Source organism: Engystomops pustulosus, chromosome 2 (genome assembly GCF_040894005.1).
Source record: "Engystomops pustulosus chromosome 2, aEngPut4.maternal, whole genome shotgun sequence".
NCBI lineage: Eukaryota > Metazoa > Chordata > Amphibia > Anura > Leptodactylidae > Engystomops > Engystomops pustulosus.
Window position 1 is genome coordinate 1,942,622 of NC_092412.1, and position 12,185 is coordinate 1,954,806.

Here is a 12,185-nt window from a genome sequence, read left to right on the forward strand (position 1 = left end):
CGGGACGGTAAACGGCCAAAAAAAATTTACAAAAAAAGTTCCTAAAAATTGATGATTTTCATTTCCTCCACCAACAAAGAGTTAATAAAATCTCACCAGCTATAGATGCCCCAAAATTATGTACCAGAAAAGTGCATCTCATGTGGCAAAAAAATAAGCCCCTATAGGTCAACAATAAAAAAACAAAAAAAATTCTAGCCTCTACAATGTGACATAGCAAATCTGCTCTGCATGGCGCCTCCTTCCCTCCAATGCTCCTCCCCCTGTTCTATGCTCCTTCCCTCCTATGCCCGGCCGTGCGCCCGTACAGCAGTTACCACCACATATAGGGGATCGGCACTCGGGAGAAATTGGGTATCAAACATTGTGGAGCCTTTTTTCATTTTATCCATTGCAAATGTTCCACCCAAAATGAATGTATTGTGAAAAAATATTACAATTTGTAGACCACACCTCCTTTTTGTTTTAACCCCTATAAAACACCTAAAGGGTTAACAAACTTCTTAAAAATGCTTTTTCATACGTTGAGGGGTGTAGTTTCCATAATGGGGTAATTTACAAGTCTTGCTATTATTTAGGCCTCTCAGTGTCAATTACAAGTTGAACCGCTCCATCTAAATATTAGTTTTGGTGATTTTCCCAAAAATTTGAAAAATGGCACCTAAATTCATAACATTCTAGTAAAATATGTGGAATATTAAAAAACCATCCAACATAAAGCAGAGACCCGGGAAATGTAAGTTATGAATTTATTTGGGAGCTATGACTATCTGCATCAAAAGTAGGGAATTTAGAACTTTGAAAACAAAGATTTTTTCCAAATTTTTTCCAAATTTAGTTTTTTTTTCATAACTAAACACAAAAGATTTCATCCAAGTTTTTAAACTAATTTGAAGTACAATGTGTCACGAGAAAACAATCTAAAAATCCCCTGGATATCTCATAGCGTTCCAAAGCTATAACCACTTATAGTGACACAGGCCAGATTTGAAAAATGGGGCCGGGTCCTTAAAGCCAAAAGAGGCGGAGTCCCGTAGGGGTTAAGATATTGCTTCCAGGTTCTGCTCACGTTACAGAACGGCCACCACCCAAATGACTACAATTATTATCTCTATAGCAAATTACAGAGAAACTGTCATCTACGACTTTTTATTCTCAGAACTTATTATATAGAAATGTTCTGCTATATAACACGTGTCTAACACTTTGTATATGGAATTTCCTATTATTTACATTGGATCTTCAGTATAATAACAGCATTTATAGGATCATGTATCTCCATGGTCCCTACAGTCTATGAGGTCCTCATTGCTTCCCGATGAGCCTCTGCCTGGTGTTCATCTCCGGAGTGACCAGGATGATGTAACACTTGGGGATGAAGATACAGCCCAGCAGCCCTGCACTAGAGGTCAGGATGGCAAATACCTCCACCGCCACCATGTATTTGCCCTTGGTGCTGAGATATGCCGGGATGAAGGAGATCCACACACTGCAGACCAGCAGCATGCTGAATGTGATGAGCTGGGCCTCATTGTAGCTGGCCGGTAACTTCCTCACCAGGAAAGCCACAAGGAAACTGAATAAGGACAATAATCCCATGTAACCAATCAGAATGTAGAAAGCCACCGCAGAACCTTCATTACAGCGTAGTATCATCTTCTTACTGTCCGATTGCAGGTCATAGTCTGGAAATGGTGGAGAGGAGATCAGCCAGACCATGGATATGATGAGTTGTCCCACCGAGCAGAGGACAACTACACTGATGGACACACCAGACCCCACCCAATCTTTTAACTTGCTCCCAGGCTTGGTGGCCCTGAAGGCCAACACAACCAAGAAGGATTTAGCCAGAACACAAGATACAGACACTGTGAAAAAGATCCCAAAGACGGATTGTCTCAGCAAACAGGTAACTGCCATGGGACGTCCAATGAATAATAAGGAGCAGAGGAAGGAGAAGAGTAGAGACACCAGGAGGACATAGCTGATCTTCTGGTTATTGGCCTTCACTACCGGAGTCTGGTGATATTTCCAGAAGATCCCCAGCACAGCACAAGTCATCATACAAAGGATAATGGAGAGAAGAGCCAAACACATTCCCAGTCCATCATCATAGGAGAGGAATTCAGTGGTCTTCAGGAGGCAGGAAGTTCTCATCTCATTGGAGTAGTGATCTTCAGGACACTTCACACATTCATCTGCGTCTACAATACACAAGGGTAAAGTTATGATCAAAATAATTTGAAACAGTAGAAATCTCAAATCTAGATAGCAGGAAAGTGCGATGGGCAGTTGGAGCTCTTGGAGTTGGAGCTCTTGAGAGATCCAAGGCCTCATGTACATGAACGTGTGCTGGTCCAGGCCGTGACCTTCTCACCCCTCACCTCTCAATAGAGAGCAGAGCAGATGCCTCCGACATGTCCCATGTTTGACCAGCAGCTGCCCGGCAAGGTCGCAGTGCCACTTGACGCATACTGCCACATGTGATGCGGTGCCATAGACCAAATTTGCGGCAAGGTCACGGGTCTCATTATAGTCGTGTGCATGGGGCCTAAAGGTTATGTGTCTGATGTGATTATTACCCTATGAGGATACTTTGAGTAATAAGTGATCGCTCTTCTGCAGAATTTATTAAGACAAACTTCCAGAAATGTATTATTTTTGGCCTCCTTATCTCATGCCTTTGAGGTTTGAAACGGAGAGCTGTGGGAAGTTCTGTGCTCAGTGAATGGTTGCTGGGGGTCTCTGTGTTGGGGGTTTCAGTAGGTGATCCCCCTATCTACACAGACACATCTAGCTCCTCACCTGAGGTGTTGGAGATCTCCCCCTCAGAACATACGACACAACTGTAGCAACAAATGTGGAAGCTCTCAGTCCTCTTCCGGTATCCGGGTTCACAACTCTCACTACACGATGATCGAGGGATCTGGAATGATTGGAGAGATATGACATAACGGAATGGTTTGTTCATGGAATGTAAATGATAGTAGTGACAGATACCGGACACTTCACAACCGCACAACAACCGCACATACATATATACACATACCTCCCAACATTTGAGAAAAGGAAAGAGGGACAAAATGGCGGCACGCGTAGCGATCCCCCTAAGCCACACCCCCAATCACTCCCTGGCCATGCCCCAAATTTTAGCCATATTATAATAATACAAGTAATTTCAATTAAAAAAAAAATGTTTATCCTGACTGGGATTTGAACCTAGAACCTGCAGTGTCCATGAACAATAATGACACAACACCTCCATCTGCTGAGCTATGGTGCTCCAGTCTTCTTGCTCCAGCGTTCACGTCCCGGCCTCCTCACTAATTGGTGCTGGCCACCTGGCTGTCTGTAGAGGGCCAACTTCTTCCCTTGTGCCCTGCTTGATCTTTGTGCCTCATGCCTCTGAGAAAGCTGTGTTCCTGATGCCTTGTGGTCATGTTTTGAATTCCAATTGTGACCCTGGCTCTGTCCCTAACTATGCTCCTTTGCTGCTTGCCTTGACCTCCTGCTTTGCCTATCACATTGATCCTGTGCTTCCTGTCTCGACCTCTTGTCTGTCCCCGACCACAGTTTTGTACCTCACCTTGGTTGTCTCCGTGGACAAAGCCGTGCCTGTGGAGCGACCTGGTGGCACCACACCACAGAAAGTCCAACCCTCTTTGCGGTGGTGCTCTGGTGAAAACCGGCTGCCACTTATATTCTGCTCCCAGGTGTCGGCTTACGTCATCGTTCGCGGTGGTCCAGCGGGACCACTACCCCTGGAGCCTGAAAGTGATGAGTCTCTGCTTGATATTTCTCATTTGCTCTCCTATAAGTGTTTTTTCTCCCACTCAGAGCCGGTAGCTTAGTCCATATGGACATACATCCACATAAATCAACGACTGTCTAACACAATTTATGAAATATTTTTAACTATCCCCCTATCTAGAAAGAAAGTTCTGTTGTTGGAAATGCGCCATGTTTGAGGCTCATGTAAATGGAGAAAACTCCTAGAAGTAAAGAATATGGATTGTGGGTGGCCATAAGGTTGGGTTTACCGTGGGGTGTGTCCGTGTGACTCCTCTGATTGGTGGAGAGGTTTTATAAAAAAATGATGGGTCTGTTTTGTAAAGGGGGAATTTTAAATAAATAAGAAATAGTCAATGTTTTTGGTGACACTCTCATTGGTTAAAATTTGTTTGAGATTGACATTATTTAATATAAAGTTTTTAAAGCACAGGGAAAAGGCTTTAGAAAAATTAAATAGATTTAAATAAGTGAAGAAACGTGAAAATAGGAGATTTTTTTATTCTTTTTATACATTTTATATGCCTTATGTTAGATTGATATGTAAGAATGTGGAATGGATGCTAAGGCTATGCCCCGGCTCGGGCAGCGTGTTTCTAGTATCAGGACATTTTTGTACATGTTATTTGCACAGTTTTTCAAGCTCTTTTGTGAGTATGGAGAAATAAATTACAATGAAATTGGGAATCTCAATGGTCTGCACTATGTGCCTGTCTCCATCCAGTTTTTCCGAGGACATCTGGAAATCACTGTCCTTTGCTTGTAACTGCACTGGAAGTCCAGTGTGACTTCTGTGTTCTGCCCCAATTGATATTTAGGCCTCCGATATCACATAAGAGTCTTGCCCACCCTAACTAGGGTGCTGGCTATAGAGATTTCTACTTAGCTCCCTGCCATTTTTGTGATTCTGATTTTTGTTTTCCTGGTATTCTGACTTTTGGCTTGTGTCCAGACTATTCTACTGTCGTCTGCTGTCTACTGGAAGGTGACTATACTTATCTGTTTCTACTGTCCTGTCTATTGCTCCATGTTTAGCCTTTTGGTGCAGAGAGGCATCGGGTATGAGTTGTCTTTTTACCACTAGGCTATGTAAGGCAATCAGGTAAAGCATTCTGGGTAGTAGCCTAAGCATTAGGGCCCAACGTGTTTGCTCCAGAGCATGCATTAGAGTATTATAATAAAGGATCCCAGCACTACTTGAAGATTTTTTGTAGGTGCAAAACACTTGTCTTTATTAGGTTCTTCTTGAAGCACAACATTAGAAAATTGTTACTGAACTCTGGGCCACCAGAGATGTCAGTCATAGACCATGAACAGTATAGCTGAAGCACACGGTTGTTGTACTGTTGAAGATGATGGTTACACTTTTAAGAAGAACCTAGTAAAGACAAATGTTCCTTCATTCTGCTGTGTTTTAGTAAGTTTGGGTGGATGTACGTGCAACTGCAAAGTGTTAATGGTGATTACCACTGACTGGGTGAGCTAAACAAATGTACGTCATGAGATCTGAACACTGGAGCAAAGGCAATGACATTAGACAAGGTAACTCACCCCGGTAAAGCTCTGGTGCCAGGAGATGTGACTGTCATTGATGACCAGCCGCTGGTCCTCAGGAGCTGAGAGGTTGTAGGTTCCCACATCAACAGCCTGGGCATCTTCTAAAGTAATGCGATTCTCCTCTGTAGAGTCACTAGACTTAATGAACCAGTTCTGGAGATCAAGATCTCTGGGGACCTCTCCTTCCTCATTAAAATAAATGTCATCCCCGGAGCCAGAACTAAAATGGAGCCTCTTCAGATATCTATTGAGCTGTAAAAACATCAAACACAACAGCAAATTGTAGACTTATACAGAGGAAGCCAGGAATCAACATAATATCAGGTGCCTTCAATCGTGAGGAAATCCCGCACCTTCATATAAAATGGGACATTATCAATGAGAAGGTCTTCATACACACATGTTCACAACTGTCTTATTCTCCAGGACAATATTCCTGAGACAACTAGGATTAATATAACTCATTCAGAGTACGCTCAGAATATACAGTAACTGGCATTGATGCACAACAGGGTCTCCGTCAAAGCATTGCAGAGGCAGCACCCGGAGCTTCCATAATGGGAGCACCATAGGTGCTGCAGCTCAGTGCCGCTATAGCTGGGGCTATAGTAGTCATAGAGTAGAGGGGAAGAAATGTAATGATTACTACGAATCCGAAGTTTACGGTGACTCATGGAAACAAATTTTTTTTCCACTTTATTAGCAAAATGGTCGCGAGTACAACGTGTTACATGGGGCAGAGAACTTTGGGAAGGAGAAAGGAACAGCCTTGATCACATGTGCATACCTATGAGCCAATCAGCGACCGGCAGGCTTATGTGATGTCACAGCCCTATAAAAACACATTTCCAATCTCGTCATTTTCACACTGCATGTGCTGCTTGTAGCATCCAGCTGCTTGTACTCAGTAGCTGATGGAGTGAATCATGACGAATCACGTTGAACACCAGGTATTTCCTGGCTGCAGAGAGCCTGTAGGGTGTTTAAATATGCAAAGGGAGCGTGGTTTGGTCTTCAGACAATGCTGTGTTTTAGTATGACATGCACATGACAGCCGCCGCTCTTAGAATCACTTCACTCTTCACTTCCATGTGCACTTACAGAGGCCAACTTCACCAAATAAGCGAAGCAGGAACGCAGCCTGACAAGGTAACGTCTGTGCCGGCTCGAAAGGACCGAGCTGAGGGCCAAGATCCCACTATAACAGCAAAGAGTGCACTCTTTTTACACTGACATCAGATGATTCCATAGATTATGACAGAACCTGTTCTGTTACACGCGGATACATGTAGAAACCCCCCAAAAGAGTGCAGAGGATGTCGGCAGTAATTCTGCATTGACGTCACTGATCATTTTCCCCTTCTTTTCATCTGTCAATGTCCTCTTTCAATCGGTCAATAATCCATCAGTATTGCTAAAGCCTAAAACAAACAGGAGTGGATCCAAAACAGAGATGAGCAGTAAATAGAATACTTGCATGTTCTGTGTGTTCTGTATCCACTCCTGCTTTTGGCTATCAATCCTGAGGCTTTTCATCCTTCTGGCAGATGAAATGAAGGGGAAAACCAAACATAGTGGCAACGTCATAGAGTGATGGAGGGTGAAATCAGCATTATGGAAATCACAGGGTGTTCCAGGGAGACAGCGGTCAGTTGGCAGCAGCATGCGTAGGCTGCAGAGTGGCACAATGGCAAATTATGGAGGTGGCGGAAACATGGTAGGCCACAATAGTGGAACAATTACAGGGTATGTTGGTGGCGGCAGCAGCAGCAGTAGGTCAGAGAGTGGCACAATGACAGAGTGTGGAAGTGGCTGCAGTAGCACAAGGTCAGAAAGTGGCACAATGACAAATTATGGAGGTGACAACAATATCGTAGGCCAGAGAGTGGCACAATGACAGAGTGTGGAGAGTGACAATTCCAGTCCCTGGTAAAGATGTAGGGAGGCAGATGGAGCTCCTCGTTAATATCCAAACTCATTTCTCAACGTTTGGAGGAGGTGTCATGGCTGATCTAATCTGATGCATAAGGCATTGGTATGTTCAAATCCTGGCCAATCGACACATGATTTATCTTGACAAAGGTCAGTCTCTCCACTTCTCTTCTGCAAACTCCGCAAGTCGCGGCCATGCATCAAGTTTGTCTGCTCTGTAGTCCAGAGGATCCTCTACGTGGGGTGGTAAAGTGCTGGCCAAGGCGGCTACCCTCCTCACTAGGCGGGTGAAGGAAGTTGCTTAATAAGGAATCCAGACAAGCTGCTGCTGATGGAGCTGCTACTGTTCCTACCCCCCCCAGCTCCCCACAGCAGCCGTGGCAGTAGTACGTGAGCGATGACTGCCAAGAATCCCCTGGTCAGACCTGACAGAGGATGGACAATGGCGCACATAGGCAGCGGCCAACCGTGTGCACAATATTTCTCTATAGTATGCCAGTTGTTGCTTCCTCTCTGAAGCTGGAAAAAAGTCACCCATTTTGGACTGGTAGCAAGGGTCTAAGAGGGTGGAGAGCCAAAAGTCACACCTGTGCCGGATGTCTACTATCCGGCTGTCACTAGTTAGGCAAAGCAGTATGCTGCAGGTCATCTGTGCAAGTGACTTTGAGGGACTGCCGGCCTCCATCTACACTGTATACTGCCACAGTGCTTCTGGGTCATCTGCCTCGTCCTCTACCTCCTCCGGATGCTTCTGCTCTTCCTCTCCTGCCACCTGAGTAGAAAAACCACTAATTTCACCAGACTCTGCTTGTGCTCCAATGTCCTCCTCCTCCTCCAGTTCAACCCCCACCGGACTCATATGGCCATGAGATGTAGTCTCCACTTCTCCAGTGCCCTGACCAGACAGATTTTGCAGCATCTGTTCCAGGACATGAAGCAGTGGAATGATGTTATTCATCCCGCAGTCCTGGTGATTGACAAATAAGGTGGATTCTTCAAAGGACCTAAGCAAATAACAAGTGTCACGCATGAGCTGTCCGCGACGTCAAAGTTACAGAGGGTAGTAATTGAGCCAGTCCTTGAGCTTATCGGTTTCTTCCAAGGTGCACGGCAGCGCGGATGTGTGGAGCTGTAACTACGGCCAGGGCCAGTACATGTCCTTTACAGCCCACTGGGTGAAAGTGCTTCCCGCCCAGCCACACCAACAACTTGAACACGAGAGGCCGCTTTCTCCTCCACATTGTCAAACTGCTGCTTATGCGCCAGTATCCGCCTCCTCCTTTTCCTCCACCACCTCAGTCTCCACAAGTCCAAGTGCTGCTCCATCATACCACATGTGCAGGGCACAGCGGTGTCACGCAGTTCTACACCTGATTTGCCTGGGCATACAAAGTCACACAGAGGAGGAACTCCTCCGCGTCATGCAACAAGAAATCAATGTGTGGCTTTCTCAAGGACAACTAAAAATCGGAACCATGGTGACAGACAATGGAAGGAAAATGGTGTCCACGCTGCACCGAGGAGGGATGGTCCATGTGCCTGCATGGCGCACGTGTTCAATCTGGTTGTCAACAGATTCCTGAAGTCTTCCACCCATCTGCAAGACATTCTTAATATGGCCAGGAAACTGTGCATGCACTTCAGCCATTCTTTCAAAGCCAAGCACACCCCCCTCGAGTTTCAGCGGCAGAACGGCCTCCCCCGGTCTGATATGCAATGTTTCCACCTGTTGGAATTCCAGCAGCCATATGTTAGACCGCCTGTATGAACAGAAAAAAGCCATTGCTGCCACACTGCTGACTCAAGTCCACAGTAGTGACTTGCTGCCTGCCTCGCTGCCTGGTGCGCAAGCTGACACTCTCTTCTCCTGACGATGATGATGAATCCCTGGCTTCACCCGACTCCCAAGTGCGATCGGCTACATCATCCTCGATTTGTGTTTCCCTGTCACTGCTATTCTCCTCAATGGTCTCAGTATGCACAGCCTGCCTACTTGCAAGTGCATCATAACCTCCCGTGCCACTCTCCATATCTCTACTTTCCTGCCTACTGCACGAAGCAGCGGATGTCTGCCCCACCTCTTCACTGCCAAGCAGCTGCTCACTGTCCTCAAAGAGTTCCTCCTCACTGTATAGTGGCGCTGAGCCCAGACAACCTAGTAGATCTCTGGCAGAGGGAAATAAACAGGACAGAGGCCAGAGGACAGGTGAGGGCTGCTGACCTGCTCCTGGGCCATGCCAACTAAGGGTTGTTTCTGACGAACCCACAGACTCTTAGCTGGGGTTGTCAGATGTTATTTTGAGGAATTGGGTGACCTAGATGACACTAGTTCTGGCCTCAGAGAACCACCCCCGCCGCGACGTCCCCTTACTCTGCCTGCTCCACCTGCTACCTCTTGGTCTGACATAGTGGTTAATTAACTGGATTTGACACAAATTTCTTGATCAACTTTATCAACAAAAAACACTTGAAATTTGTGGTATACAGAACCCCAAAAATGGACAGACACTCTGGACTTTGAGAAAAAATCCCTCCCGCAGCTTCTGATAGACGCTCAGATAGACGCTAGAGATGGCACATACAGTGTGAAATGACAGGATTGCAAACTGCCGTCTGTTCTTATAGGGCTGTGACATCACATAAGCCTGCTGGTCGTTGATTGGCTCACAGGTCTGCACATGTGATCGAGGGTGTTCATTTCTCCTTCTCAGAGTTCTCTGCCCCATTTAACATGTTGTGCACACGGCCATATTGCTAATAAAGCTGAAAAAAATGTATTTTTTCACATGAATCACTGTAAACTTTGGATTCGTGCAGAACCGAAGCTCTCCTGAAATTCTAAAGAAATTCCAATTCATTTGAATCGATTCGCCCATCTCTATCTATGTTATTGGAAACGTGTCATCATAAATTGGCTTAATAAACCACTAGCAATATGTTATCAAGCAGCTGAGCTGCTTCTAGATGATGTTTCTTTCATGGCTGGTTGTGGCGGCAGAAAATTAACTTAAAAGTGAAATGTGAATTTGTTTAGAATGCACACTGCACTGTAATGGATGGTGTGGCATCCAGGGACATCATTGATCAGATGTGCATGATGTCAATCATATGGGAGTTGGGGTTTAAAGGGAAGGGAGAGCTTGACTTCTGTGTTTAACTATCTGCCTCCCTGACTTTATTCATTCAACCTTCTCATCTCATTCAACATCTCATTTCAAAGTTGATTTTTTTTGGATGATGCCAGGCTGTTCAACTTTTTGACTACACACTGGTAGTGATGTATTAGGTCAATATCTGCACCTAGTACAGACTTCACTACTCCTGATAAATGTGGCCCATGTGTGCAGGAAGCCTATGTCTGGAAGGGATTATATGCAACTTTATCCTGGCATTTGCTGAGGAGTAGAATGGTTACCCTGAAGCTGGTAATGTGGTCTGGTTTCTGGTTTTGTCCTGTGGTGAAACCAATGTAACAGAAGTGTGACAGGAGGGATGTGAGGAAGCCTAATCCTGAGAGTTAGATAACTACAACAGGTTGTGTATAGCAATGTTACGTTACTGCGTGGGGACTACTATAACCCGTTTACAACAACCATGAAGCTTCTTTGTTTCAGGGCGGTCCTGTAACCATAAAGCCTGTTGTACTCTTGTCACAGGAAGCAAAGATCTTCTGTTTCAAACAACATGCAACTTGGACATAAAAAGTAATGGAAAACCTTCCACGGCTGTAGAGGTCTCTCCAGGATGGAAGGGTCTGTGATGATTCCATGGGATTTGTCCATCAGCATCTCATGAAGAGAATTGGCCACAATGTAGACGGCGGTGTAAATGCTGTGCACAATTCTGAAATTGACCACATCATAGAGATGAAGTGATACGGACTCCAACGTCTCATCACCAGAACAAAGATCAAGGGCCGGAACAGTCCCATTGATATTGGCCAACAAGGGATAACAACCAAACAAATCGATCCAAACGTCTTTTAATAGAGAGTCCTCTTTGTGACCATAGGGGGTCACGTTGTATATAAACTCCCTCAGGCCAGGGATGTTCCCCTTATGGAGGAGGAAGGTCAGCGACCCGTTTAGCACCTCTGAGGTGTATACTACTTCAGATAATTGAAAATAGGTCAGACCTGACAGAAAGATCCAGACTTTACCACATTTCATTACACATAAGTGAAGTATTACACTGCTCGTAAAGTAAACATCACTGTTGACAATCACAACTTTAGACAATGACGACTGGATTTTTTCTTCCACATTTTCTCTTTGCCTTTTATCAGACACAGTGTACATAAACTCCACACAACCTCCACTGCTCAGGATGAGATTCTTCAGGTCTCGGCTTCCCCTCTCGCTGCTGTCATCATCTGCACTCAAGATTCCCACCCAATTCCATCCAAAATGTCTCAATAATTGGACCACGGCCCGATGCTGATAATTCTGATTGGGAACCGTCCGGTAAACATGTGGAAATTGTACACTGTCTGTAAAGATGGGATCCATGGCCCCGTAGCTGATCTGGAGAGTAGAAAATCCCGATGTTATTATATGTGAGATCAGTCACAATGCACATGGTGACACGCCCTGAATGCCAATGGGAAATTTTCTTTATTCTCGTACAATAAGAGCTGAATGGAGTCCACACGCTAACTGGACTACATTATCAGACTTATTTTGACCACAAATATAGGCTTTATCTAAGGGCTGGGAAAAGCCGGGTTCAAACTAGTCTTCTTAACCAAGAAACCATCATTTGAGAAACATATTGTGGAGTTATGGAACAAAGGGAAAGGTCAGTCTATAGAAAATAAGAAACTACTTTCTCAAATGTCAAACTTATCTTCAGTAACATAAGGCCATGCATTATGTTTTGGGATTCCTGGGATCTTTATTACATCTATG

At 44.9% G+C, this 12,185-nt stretch overlaps 1 protein-coding gene across 1 annotated transcript in view; it reads right to left on the reverse strand.

Moving 5' to 3' along the window:
* Nucleotides 1-1,305: 1,305 nt before the first annotated feature.
* The window catches only part of LOC140116348 (vomeronasal type-2 receptor 26-like), a 71,706-nt gene continuing 60,826 nt past the window's right edge, over nt 1,306-12,185 (reverse strand). The window contains exons 4-7 of the mRNA XM_072132876.1: nt 10,995-11,801; nt 5,341-5,598; nt 2,806-2,926; nt 1,306-2,204 (exon numbers count right to left, since the gene is read on the reverse strand). Coding sequence (XP_071988977.1) covers nt 1,306-2,204; nt 2,806-2,926; nt 5,341-5,598; nt 10,995-11,801 — 2,085 coding nt within the window. The remainder of the gene's footprint in view (nt 2,205-2,805; nt 2,927-5,340; nt 5,599-10,994; nt 11,802-12,185) is intronic.